Genomic DNA, 13,487 nt, shown 5'->3' on the forward strand with positions numbered 1-13,487 from the left:
CTTGCAGAGTTGGAGGGGAAGAACCATGTAAACCATGTAAACTAGGAAAGGTGGGATATAAATGTCAGAAGATGAATTAATAAAAACAGCTTTTGTATTCTTAATGAAATCTGTTACACATCTGTTCAGAAGTAAACCACTTAGAGTATAATTAAGCTTACTCCCAAGCGTGTACATGATTGCACATTAGTGCAATGTGCAGGGATAGAAAGAAAACTAGAGAAATACCCAAATTCTTGTTTTATTTGGGACCTCTGCATACAAATCAATAGAGCAGAATGCACATGCGTTAATTCGGTGCTGCCATTGGGTTCAGAGGACCTCTATTAAGCCATACTTAACCTGTACAATAAGCTGAGGTGCATATTTTCTGAAAGGTCTCTTGCAGTATTATCCATTATCAATGCAATTGCTACTTTTCAGTAAAGCAGACAGGGTTAGCTAAGTCAGTTCAAGGGCAGTAACCATACATCTTCTCTATCACCCAGTGCTCTTTTCAACTTGGGTAACCATATAGTTGTACAGCATAGAATGAATGGAGATCTGCCCCTGATAATGTATTTCATCAATAGAAACTCAATAAGGCAATAGATCTTGAAATTTATAGAGAGCTGTTGTAAAAAGTTTATTTGGCTATGCCTGAGGTAAGCAAGAACAAGCAAGTGGTAGGTCCTCTGCGTGGGGAACATGGAGAAATGCTGTTGGGTGACAGAGAGAAAGTGGAACTACTCAACGCTTACTTTGCCTCTGTCTTCACCCAAAATAAAAGTGATGCTGCCCAACCTGGTGATGACAGAATAAATGATGTAAGGAGGGAGCTGCAGCTCAAGATAGGAAAAGAGGTAGTAAGGGAACACATAGCTATTTTAAATGAATTCAAATCTCCAGGGCCTGATGAACTGCATCCAAGGGTACTAAAGGAGCTCGTGGAAGTAGTTTCAGAGCCTTTGTCTATTATCTTTGAGAATTATTGGAGAACAGGTGAGATCCCTACACACTGGAGGTGGGCAAATGTTCCCATCTTCAAAAAGGGAAAGGAAGACCCAGGTACCGTAACTACTGACTGGTGAACTTGACATCGATACTAGGGAAGGTTGTAGAACAGATAATTCAACAGTCAGTCTGTGAGCATTTGGAAAAGGATGCTGTGATTACTAAAACCCAGAATAGGTTTCTCAAAAGTAAGTCATGCCAGACCAATCTGATTTATTTGATGGAATTACAAACACACACACACACACACACACACACACACATATATATATATATATATATATATAAAACCAAACTGCGGGAGGCAGTGGAGGACAGGAGTGCCTGGCGTGCTCTGGTCCATGGGGTCACGAAGAGTCGGACACGATTAAACGACTAAACAACAACAACAAATAATAATTATAGTAACAATATCCCTCACACGGCCTGCTGCTGTCACTTGCACACATCACGGGTGTGTGTGTGTGTGTGTGTGCTGATGTGATGTCCACGCTGCAGAGTGGAACTTGGGGGAGGGCGGTGGCCCCTCCATTAAAAATTTGTGGGAGCCCAGGCACAAGTCAGTGCCTATGCTCACTACAGTGTGGGGGGAAATAATAGTGGCCTGCAGTGCAGGAATCTCAGCTAAAGCACCCAGGACAGGTTGCCTCATATATATTGAGTTGGCGCCCGCCTGTCTCGGGAGACAAGGGAGATTATACGTATTAGGGTCAGTGCGCCTGGATGTCACCCAGAAATTTCTTGGTTCGAGCCCAGCCAAGGACAAGGCAGGGGGCTGGACTAGATGACCCCTGGGGTCCCTTCCAACTCTGCAATGCAAGAGATAAGAGAAAGGACGAGAAGAGCATCTTGGCAAAGGGCCTTTCTGGAAGAGGCGGGGCTCCGCGTTCGCCAGCGGGCGAGGGCTTTCTGTCCCGCGGGAGCCGCCGTAGCGCCGTCGCCTTGGCAACCGAGCCGGGCCAAGCGGCCTTGCGCTGCGCCGCCCGAAGAGAGCCATGGACGCGGCCCACCGAGCCGCCCTGCTCGCGGCCTCCTGCCTCCACACGCCGGTCGACCCGCGCACCAGGGCCCCGGTCGCGCTTTACGAGAGGGAGGGCGGAAGGCCCGCGCCGGGGGGCGGCGAGCGGCAGGTAGGCCGAAAGCCGGGGGAGGCCGGAAGCGGCGGGGGGGGAGGAGGCTGCCCCCTGGTGGCCGCGGGAGGGAACGGCAGGAGGCGCCTTTGCCCTTCCAGGAACAGTGGGACTTGCTGCGTGTCTCGAGGCAAAAGAGCGGAGGGGAGGAGCTTATTAATTAATTAATTAATTAATTAATTAAATTGTCCCTTGTCCCCTGAAGGTCTATTAATACACACACGCACACATGCAGTAACCACAAAGAAAGAAAAATAATAATGAAGAATGTTCCCACCCAGTAATTAGCAGGCTACTATTTTGTCAAAGAGCAGGGAGGGGGATTAGGCTTAGATGGAAGTAAAATCTTCTTATTGTTTTTGTTTATTCATTTATTTCGCACAATTTATACACCGCTTGATTGTTAAAAACCTCAGAGCTTTTTAGAAAAAGATAAAACAATAAAATCGAGAAAAATTCACAACTATAGTTTAAAACCTGCGGAAGTTAAAATACTGAAACAGATTAAAATTACCTGAACTTTCTAAGCACCTGGGTAGGCTTGTCTAAACAAATTTTTTAATCTATTTTTTAAGCTTAAAAAGGTAAAGGTAAGCTTGCTAGTCGCTTTTTACCCAGAAGATCACCAAGTGACTTGCAGCCATGAACACAATGCCTTAAGAGAAGGGAAAATATTGGGCCATGGGGAATTATACATCAATACATTGTCTAACGTAACATGTATGAAAAAATAAAAGCAGCACAACCACCGTGTAAATAACTAGGAGAAATCAGCAACCAAAGCTTTTCCAGCTGTGATTGCAATGATTGGAAATCACAAATGCTAGCAGCTAAGAAAAACAGTTGTTAAACCAAATATGCTTAATAAGAAAGAAAGAGAAACACTGCAAGATTGACAACTCCTCTCAAAATCACCCATGCTTGTACCTTGAATGACTGCCGGGTTGGCACACATTTAACCAGCAGTGCTTTTATTAGCACAATGAAAACTCTGCTAGAGAAACATGTGCCTCTTGTGCACTTTTGCTTTAAACGGAGGTGGCAGGTCTTTCTGATGTTGGGAGTAACCATGACATATTATATATGCTGGGCTGAAAATGCTGACAATCCGATATTGCTGTAGGTCCAGTTTTGTTCTGTATGAGTGGAAGTTGTACCTTGCCAGGCTGTGCTAAGGTCTGCCTTTCCTCTCTGGCATGAAGGAGAGTGCTTATTGTAAAGTCTGTGTGTCTTTGTGTATGATGGATCAGGCTCCATGACACATGGGTCGTCTTCCTGCCTCCCCTCTTTTCTGCTGCCAATCATGTCACTGGGCTGTCACTTAGAACAAGAAAGGTGGCAGACTGAAAACCTGCTGTTTAATGAGTAGTAGTGTTCTAAGAATAAAAGCTTGCACTTTTAAATTTGTCAACTGCAAAGGTAATAACACTGCAAGTTTCGAAACATTCTAAATTCTTTAACTTGCATGCTCTTTTTTACAATCAAGTGGTATATAAATTGTATGAAACAAAGGAAAACCGATGGAATCAATTCTAAATTGTTTTACTTCTCTTATTGCATTTTGATTGAAGACATTATCATAGGTAATGTTTCTGAGAATTTGTAAGTCACAAATACTATAGGAACCAGATGGTATTTGTATACCAAGCCTACACAAATCTCTTAATGAGCTTTACATCAAAGGAGTCAAAATGAGTTTACGTGCAGCTAACCAGAAAGGTACATAGTGTTGTAGTATATCTGTTGATGAAATGCAATTATTCATTTGAAATTAGAAATAAAAATGGATTTAAATGTTTATTACAGTTGAGCAACTTTGGCTATAGGATGATGTCATGCAGATTGGACCCTACTTTTACCATGTCTCAGCAGTTTTCAATGCTGAGAGATGCCAAGTTCCACAGTTGATGGCACCTACCACTTGACCAAATTATTAGCATTTTATACTTATTTCTCTAAGGGGAATGAAAACATTATAATAATATTCTGTTTTAGGATAGTTTGAATCCTGAGAGACAGCAGCGTTCTACTGGGCATGCCGATTGCAGAGACTGGATAGACCTCTCCAAAATGTACCTTTCGAATCAAGAATATTATTTAAAGCTGGAAGAGCTTAAGTATGCTCACCTGGAGACCATGGCAAAATTGGAAAACATGTATCGGAATAAACTGTATCTAAAAGATGTTCAACCTTTAACAAATGTGGATGTGACCCACAGTATGAATGATAGGTATGGCTTATAATCTATTTTTGTAGTATTATTTCTCTGAAGATGTTAAATATTGTAGTTACAGGCAGCAACCCTTTTAGGGGTTGACACGTGATTGCTGACACGCAGGTCTTTTGGACCTGGAAGAGGGCAGAACAGGGGGGACAGGGCATAATGGGGTGGGGTGTGCTTATGTGTGCTCTGCTGACACACGCAGGGGCCAGGAACGGAGCCCCTGCATGAAATAGTTGCTGCCTGCATGCTGATAATCTCACCAAAACAGTGTTTTATATACTATATGCCAACAGCTTAATTTTTTAAAACTGCCAAAGAACCTTCAGTTCTAGATTTTTGTATCTGGCCGCACTTGTCTCCCTGCAGGTAACTCAGAAAGAACAGCTGAACAAGGAAGAGAACTGAATATTGTGTGTGTGTTTCTTGCCTTGATTTGTTTGAAAATGTCCTTAATTGTAGGATAAACTCCTTAATCCTACTGAAAATGTCAGAACTGGTTCAACTATTGTGGTGTACAATAGGTTATATATAGATATAGATATAGATGTTGGAAGGTAATTATTTAACTTTCAGAGTTACCGAGTGTGTAACACTGCTAATTGCTTAACTATGCTTAAGCAATTGGGAGTGCAGGGTTGCATCCACTTTCTTCCCCACTCGATCCTTTTGGACTGGAGTGTAAATTCTTCCTAGTGATTTAGCACCAATTAACTATTACATCGGATGGTGGCATTAGCTGCTGCTAAGACTAACCAGGCTTCCTGCTTACACCAGAATCTGAAGCCATAGCTTAGAAAAGTAATAGTGAAATGGGACTGAAATGAAATTTTGGGAACATAGTATGCGGCTTTAATACCAAGTCAGCCCATTGATTCATCTAGTCCCATATTGCCTCACTGACTGGGAGCTGCTCTCCAGAGTTTCCAGTTGGCTTCTTTCCCAGCAGCACCTGAAAATTCCAAGGATTGAACCTGGGACATTCTGCATGCAAAGCAGATGCTCTGCTAATGAGCTGTGGCCTGTCTCCCTATTCATAGTAACAAAGTACTTTTGCATAGGGTTTTCCAAAGGTTTTAGAACACTGTGCAGATACTCCTTAGGGAGCGCCTTCTAAAATTAATTTTCAGTTTTGCTAAAAGGAATACTTCTTATTTTTACTTCTGTTCTCTGTCTTACAGGAGACCAGCGATGTGAGTTCTGATCACAGACATAAAGCTAACATCCAGCCTATGGTTGCTTGGTCCTAACACAAATATTTCACTAAACTCTACATTTTATCATAAGGAACAAATGCAGTTTGGGGAGAGCTCTTTTTCAGGCTTCTGGTAACAAAGGCGATGAGCTGGGACACAACCAGTATAGCCCAACCTGCTATACTGGTGGGATTCTTTAGACTTGAAATGCTCCTCCATTCTGTTATTCATCAAAGCAGTCTGGTTATATTTTGCTGCTTGCAGAAAACTAACCTTCACATTTTTATTTCCTTTTAGATCTTGGGAGCCAAGCCCTTTTCAACCTCAGAATATGTGTAAATCATTTTCTGAGCCTGATTTGAACAATTCTTTTCATTCAGATTTATCTCATATATCTGATAAAGAATTAGAGTTAGAAGAAAATGACAGTGAAAACAGATTACTAACATTTGGTAAGGAACAAGCTGAAAATTCATGGGATGGGTCATCTTTGGAGGACTATTCTCACTGCAACCAAAGTATTTTATCCAAATTACAGACTTTGAGGAAGAGCAGGAGGAAGAAAAAAAAGTGGTCCCCAAAGATCACAATACCTGAGCCTTTCCAGATGACTATCAGAGAAGCTAAGATAAAACAACAGAACATAAAGTCAAAGTCACTGATTGAACTGGAAAATAACTTGCTGAAGAAAGAATTGGAGGAGGAAGCAGAATGTCAAAAGAAATTCCGAGCCCATCCAGTGCCTGCTTATGTCTTTTTCCCTCTCTATCATGATATTATGCAGCAAAATGAAGAACGTAGAAAGTCACTAAGAGAGAGGAGGCGAGAGATCCTTCTAGCTACACAAAAGCCATTTCAGTTTATTGAGCGGGAAGCACAAAAGAAAGAAATGAAGAAAATGCAGTTGAAGGACGTTTCTTCACCAGAAAAGAAAGCAAAAGTATTCAAAGCAAAGCCAGTTCCTAAATTTGTTTATAGTTCAGAAATTAATGAGAAGCTAAAGGAGGAAGAGCTTTATAGAGATATTAGAATTCAGATGAGATCAGAAGAACTTCTGCGCAATTCATCTCTTCCTAACAGTAGGTTAGGAAACAGAGGCATTAATAAGAATAGGCAGCAAAATCATCTTGAGCTGACTAAAGAAGTGGAACACAAACCAAAGACCAAAGCCAAGGTCCCAGATTTTGAAATTTTACATCAAAAATTCCTGAAGCGGCTTCAGAGACAGAAGAATGTGAAACACATTACAGCCTGTGAACCCTTCAATCTCTGTACACCAAATATAGCATCCCACAAAGAGAAAATTCTTGAGGACATTCAAATGGATGAAGAAAAATTAAAGGAAACACGCTGGCCCTATGCTTCTTCAAGAGCTAAGCCTCAAATGAGGTCTTTGAATGCAAATTCATCTCCTTCAGGCTGTGAAGAATCTGTATCTCCAAGAATTACAGAATCTACAAGACGACGACTACAAGCAGTCAGGTGAGCTGTTCACAGCCCTGGACTGATGTAATTGTCGTGAGTTTAATTTCAAGTTGCTTCTGGAAAATAAAACCATGTTGATGCAATAAGGTACTAAATACTTGTTTTAGTTATCGCTGCATATCTTAAGTGAAGTTAAAACTACGATCCACATGGGATAAATAAAACTAGTATTCTCTGTTTATAATGGTTTTGCTAATTGCATGTGGATTTTTTTAATATAAGTAATTTTTATTGGTTTTCGTATCTGTTTAACAAATAAGTAGACAACTAAACATAATCATGTTAATCATATTAATTTTGTTTTTTTTTGATAATGAAATATGAAGATTATCTTTGAATGTGTGAAATTCATGCTATTTTGGAGAGGAATTCAGTGTTGCAGTAAGGCAATCATTTCATCAGAGCAAGCATTTCAGATGAAATGAACCCCCCTTTCCTTCCTCCATGTGCTGTTCTGGGGCTTTCAGGGAATGGGGGCGGGGCGGGGGGGGAGTCCTTCTTCTCCCCATAATTGTTTTAAGCCACACTCCATTGTCAGCAGCTGATTTTGCGTCCCCTCTTCCCAGATCTTGTGTCTGGTGTTGGGGCACCAGTCACTTTGCCCTAGTTACACAACTGACAAGACCAATAGGGCCAACCATTTCCTGAGTTCAGTGTTCTGATGTAGTGGTTGTAGCAATGGATGTCTCCAGAGAACTGTGGATGGATGGTTGGCTATGCTCTCTTTTAGGGCAAGGAAACCATCTTTGATTAGTCTCACGGTGGAATATTAGAGGAAGTACATTGTTACATTGCATGTATGTCTGAACTCACATGCATGTTCCACACTCGTGTATTCATACACACGCTACTGAGAGGTTTAGGATCCTTTGATAGAGTTATGATGTGCGTCCGTTGTGCCAACAAGAAGTTCCTACACCAGAGATGTATTATATGAAATGAAAGTGTCAGAATAGATAAATGTTGCTTCAGAAAGCAAAATTACAATTTAAGCAGGCAAAGAGTGAGTGAAAGAATCCTTAACTGTTCTCAAAAGCCTATAGAAAATGAGCACGACAATTTCACCACAGAACCCACACTAATAGCAAGTCAATAAATGGAGCAGGGGAAGGTAGACTTGTCCTTGAAGCGAAGGTTATGTTGTTTCCTTTGGAGTGCTAAGTAAGAATTCTTTCTTGGAGCTTGGAGAGCTAACTAACCATTGAAAACCGTTGTAAAAAATTTAGCCAATTCATTCTAATGGAGAAGGAAGGGAGCTCTGAGATGAGCAATTCCTATAATTTTAGTATTTCTATTGTTCTGTTGTTTCTTCCCAGAGTTTCCTGCCTATTTCCCATTTTCTTTATTTTGCTTAATAAAAAGTTGAAAGGATCTAGTGAGCAATGACTGAACTGTTTATCCTTGTTTACTTCCTGTCTTAAAGTTACCTTACTATTATCGTGATCATCCATTCAGGTGTTGATTAGATGTTATTAGTTGCTGCTAGATTTACACGTGCTGATATTTACACAAGGTATTTGGAGCTCAGGATGTCTCTTCAGTGCCTTCCAGGACATATTTTTGAGATACGGCTGGTACCAGCATCAAGAAAGTTCATATATTATATTATATTAAGTTATGCCAACCTTCTTACTCATTCCATGATCTACAATAATAAGTCATAGAAAAAGTTGAGATTGACACATACCCATTCACATCATTAAATGTATCACAAGACTAACAAAATATTCCAGCAATTCAAAAGAAAGAAAGAAAAACAATTGCGCACAATCATGTATAAGGGTAAAGAGATAAAACATATTTTTAAATAATAAAAAATAAACTTACACAAAAGAGGCAACATGGCAGTATTCCAAGACAGGACACAGGCACCAGATGAAATAATATTTGGGTGGGATTTACCACCTGTGTGAAGTACATTACTTCTTGATCTGTATAAGTTTATCCTTGAAAAATTCTATAAAGCCTTTTCTCAATTTAAATTTATTTAGTTCTACTTTATTTTGTTATTCAGGGAGTCAGCAGAGGAAAAAAGAAAGGTAGAAGAAGAGAAGAAGAAAAATAAAACAAAACAAAAAGAAAGAGGAAGAAAGCTACAGAGACTTATATACACCCGGGCTGAGGCAAATGATCCCCATCAAAGTCTAGCTCAGATGCATAAATCGAAGTTTAAAATACTCAGGTATTCTGCTATTGTAGCCTCCAAATCCTGACCCAATAGGTGCAAGATCATTAGTTCCGTAGCAGGCCCTCAAAGTGTGTAACATAGTTTAGTCTTGCTGCTTCTATTTTTATTTTGCTGTCAAAGTTCATGATTAAATTCCATACCATTTCCATGTCATGGTATATTAAAAAAACAGGAAACATGAAAAGCAGAGAATGAAAGAATATCTTCAGGAGCTGGAAGAAATGGAAGAAAGAGTGAAAAAGAGGCCGCTGTTGTTGGAACAAGCTACACAGGTTATTGACATCTCTCATATATTGGGGTGCCAGCTTTCTTCTTTATCTGATGATCAAGAACTGTCATTGAGGTGATGCAAGTTATGCCACCCTCCCAGGCCCCGGTCTCCCATTGCATCACTTCTGTACGCCTCATTTCATTTGTCTGTGCTTTCTCAACCAGCAATGATTGCTGCCTTCCTGGTTATAATTGTGTACAGTAATGTCCCAGTTAAGCTGTCTTATTTTATACTCTGCATTCCTAAGCCACCCACCACAGTGTGAAGAGTAGAGGAGATGCCACTTAATTTAACTGTGATTATTTACACTTGTTTTGTTTACTTGCTTGATTTCTAGTCTGCCTTTTGATCCAGAAGGATCCCAAGCGGCTTACTTAAAATAATGCAAAACATTAGGTTTGCTTCTTCCATTTCTGGCACATGGTAGTGCTCTGTGGTAGTATGTCTTCCCTTCTACCTAAGGCTGCAAGTCAAGGGCAGAGATGGATGAACCAGCCCTAGCTGAGCAGATATGTAATCTAAACTTTTAATATTTTTAACATGTAATTTAAACATTTAATGTGTTTGCCGGCGCAGAGGTGTTGAGTACCAAATTTAAAAATGCCACTGTCTAAAGCTTTGTGTTTGTGTTCCACAACATTTTCATGCTCTGAGGTCATGGATGTTTGGCAAGCAGTGTACACATCAACAGCCGTATACAGTGGTACCTCAGGTTACAGACATTTCAGGTTACAGACGCTTCAGGTCACAGACTCCACTAACCTAGAAATAGTACCTTGGGTTAAGAACTTTGCTTCAGGATGAGAACAGAAATCATGCGGTGGTGGCGCGGCGGCAGCAGCAGGAGGCCCCATTAGCTAAAGTGGTGCTTCAGGTGAAGAACAGTTTGAGGTTAAGAACGGACCTCCAGAACGAATTAAGTTCTTAACCTGAGGTACCACTGTATATTCTTTAAATTTAAGAGTATCTTAGTAATGTATTTTGTTATTCTTTTACTCTACCTCTCCTAAAATATAGAAAAATGCACGAATAGCAGCCGAGAAGCATTACTCCGGTATTCTTCGAGAGCTGGGACTATGTGAAGAGTTTGTTTCAAAGAAAGGTGAAACAGCTACAGAAATGCTTTTGCAGGACCATTCCAGTGGCGGCTCTGACATTTTGACAGCAGACGGCGAAAGGTAAATACTGCCAGTGGTTGCCATAGATCAGGATGGGCAACTTGTGGCCTTCCAGATGTTGTTGGACTCCAACTGCCAGCAACTGCCCAGCCAATGTGGCCAAGGATGATGGAAGCCGTGGTCTAAAAAAATGGGGAGGGATGCAGATGCCCCATCCCTGCCCTAGATGTTTTAAGAGGGAGACTGACAACTTTAATCTCAAACTGCCCCTTTTGCTGTAGCTTATTCTAATAGCACAGAGCTCTAAAATCCAGAGCCTCATGTCCATGTGGTATGTCTGTGCCTCCTCTCCGGAGAGAGACTTAAATCTCCATCATGCGAGTCAGCATCGACTTCCCTTTCCTCGTTTTTCCTCTGCTATCCCAGTCTGGTCTAGTGGGTTCCCCAACTCTCCAGAGCACATTTGGGGGGCATGCAGGGGACTACATGGGAGATGGTGGGAGATCTGTCCTGCCAGCTGTGGTCATTCTACTGGCAGATGGACACTGTTGGATTTCACCCATTGAAAAGAATGTGAAAATATTCACCGCCCTTATACCTGCAGTTGATTGGTGGATTGATGAATTATGGTAAAAGTACTCAAAGTAAAGCAAACTGCCAAAACCTAAAAGTCCACGGATGCTTCCTCTATCTGGGATTATGCTAAGTGTGCATTTCCCTTTTTACTCAGTTATTAGGTTATTACATCAGAACTGCAAGAACTGGAATGGGCAAGGTAATCAAGCAGCCAAGAGGTTTTATTTGCAGCTTTAGGAAGATCAACAGCAGACTTGGAGCTCTCTAGTGGACATGGCAATAGCTGCCCTTATTTTTCAGGAGTGTTCCCTAGAATGGAGGGGCTGTGAGGCCACCCCCTGAACCACCCCATATATACCAATCATGTTGGAACATTAGTAATTTTAGCTTGATAACTTCTAATTGAGCTGACCTAGCTGGGCTTGTGGCTGATTATTCTTTGGAGACTGACTGGCACTTATAGCTAGAGCTAGGTCCATGAGTATGAGGACCAACCACATGCATGGCTCCAATATCGGAGTGCTGATTTTAAAAACAAGGCTATTCTGTATATTGCTTCACACAGAAAGCTGGCTGTTTGGAGACTTGCTTCAGGATGTCCTCAAGAAAGGACACAGTGATGGTTTTATCACTTACTGTTTTCTTACAGTCAAGATGGAGAAGGGCAGGCATTTAGACTTTGCATGCTGCTCCAGGATTCTTTGTTCTTGTGGGCTTACGATCCATTTCATCTGGGGGACAGTGATCTTCTGTACCAGTGCACCCTTTGAATATATGTGCATGGCAGCCTGATGGCTTCTTTGTTCATGAGGCATTCCGAGATTGATGGTTTTGTCTCTGCAGATGCCTCCTTTGAGGGTATCTGGGAGGGTTCAGGGCACATGGGCGGGGGGAAGAAAAAGTGAGAGGACCTGCTGCACAAAGCATAAATCCTTGCACTGATGGACCTGTGACTTAGTGCTGCATTGGATGCAAGCCATAATGCTACACAAGTTGAAACTGAATTTTACAATGCAATAACATTGTCACCAGTGCAATAACACGAAATCATGCCGGTTGACAAATTTGAAAATAGCTGCTTGTGGCTGTGATCTGATTGGGTCATAATATGTATTCAGCTGTTCTTCAGAGGATGCCAATGGGCAGTGTTTTTCTTCTGTTTCTCCTGTAGTGATAATGAAAATAAATCAGGAGATGGAGAATCTGAGAGAGAATGGGAAAGCTCACAGCTCCATTCTGCCCAGTCTTGTGGAGAGGAGGATGGTGATGAGGAGGATGTGGAAGCCTCTGAAGCGGAGGTGGAGCCAGATGACGATGGCCAGGAGGCTCCTGAGTATGAAAGTGAAAACAATGAACAAGCTGCCACAGAAAAATCCAGTGATGATGAAGGCTAACTGAAATGCATGTTGTGTGGGTTTTTGTATTTTGAATTTATTCTGTTGCTCCAAATAATATAAGAGATGGAGAAAATGAGACAACTGGTGCAAATAGAGTTTTGAAGCATTTTTAATGTGCTGATCAGCTGTGAGTTTTCAACTGGCTTATTTTATTTATTAAATTTGTAGACTGCCCTATATCTGCAAGTCTCAGGGTGGTTCCCAGGATAAAATCAATATAAAACCACAAAATTCATAATCAAAACAAAAAGAACCCAGTAATCCTCCCCCCACATTTTAAAAAGGCAGAGGATGTCAACCAACCAAAGGCCTGGTTAAAGAGGAATGTTTTTGCCTGGCACCTAAAGGTGTATAATGAAGGCCCCAGGCAAACCTCCCTGTGGAGATGGGGAGCCACTGCAGAAAAAAACCTGTTCTCGTGTTCCCACCATCTGGATCTCGTGGAGGAGGCACACAAAGAAGGGCCTCAGAAGATGACCTCAGGGTCCGGGTAGGTTCATATGGAGAGAGGCGGTTCTTGAGGTATTGTGGTCCTGAGCCATTTAGGTAAACTCACTGAATCCACCAGGATCAGAATGAGCACATACATTAAAACCAATATCTGGGAGGATTTATATCTTTTGTGGTATACAGGATTCTATATTCTGTTCTCTGCAAAGACTGGACCTGGGAAGCATTAGGCAGGGACAGAATTGGAAGTCTCCATTCCCTCTGCCAGAGAGGTTTGGTCAACATACAACTGATGACATTGAAGGGATGACTATAATACATGTGATGTGGCACAAGAATACCATACGGGAGTCAGATGACATATCTGGTGTCTTATCAAAGTATGGATTGATTGATTGAATTTGGATACTGCTCTATAACTGCAAGTCTCAGGGTGGTTCACAGGATAAAAGCACAATATA

At 41.4% G+C, this 13,487-nt stretch overlaps 1 protein-coding gene across 1 annotated transcript; it reads left to right on the forward strand.

Annotated features, from left to right (window-relative positions):
• Nucleotides 1-1,920: 1,920 nt before the first annotated feature.
• On the forward strand, nt 1,921-12,580 carry FAM161A (FAM161 centrosomal protein A). The gene is made up of 7 exons (XM_053380365.1): nt 1,921-2,123; nt 4,119-4,354; nt 5,839-7,023; nt 9,041-9,208; nt 9,387-9,486; nt 10,503-10,663; nt 12,351-12,580. The coding sequence occupies exons 1-7, from the start codon at nt 1,989-1,991 to the stop codon at nt 12,571-12,573; spliced, it is 2,208 nt and encodes a 735-aa protein (XP_053236340.1). The 5' UTR covers nt 1,921-1,988; the 3' UTR covers nt 12,574-12,580.
• Nucleotides 12,581-13,487: the final 907 nt, after the last annotated feature.

This window comes from Podarcis raffonei, chromosome 3, assembly GCF_027172205.1.
Source record: "Podarcis raffonei isolate rPodRaf1 chromosome 3, rPodRaf1.pri, whole genome shotgun sequence".
NCBI classification, from domain to species: Eukaryota; Metazoa; Chordata; class Lepidosauria; order Squamata; family Lacertidae; genus Podarcis; species Podarcis raffonei.

Excerpts from the sequence above, each read along its gene's own strand:
- FAM161A (XM_053380365.1), top strand. The coding sequence starts at position 1,989 with ATGGACGCGGCCCACCGAGCCGCCCTGCTCGCGGCCTCCTGCCTCCAC. Across the intron at positions 9,209-9,386 it reads TCGAAGTTTAAAATACTCAG|GAAACATGAAAAGCAGAGAA; the intron begins GTATTCTGCTAT and ends TTAAAAAAACAG. Across the intron at positions 10,664-12,350 it reads TTGACAGCAGACGGCGAAAG|TGATAATGAAAATAAATCAG; the intron begins GTAAATACTGCC and ends TTTCTCCTGTAG.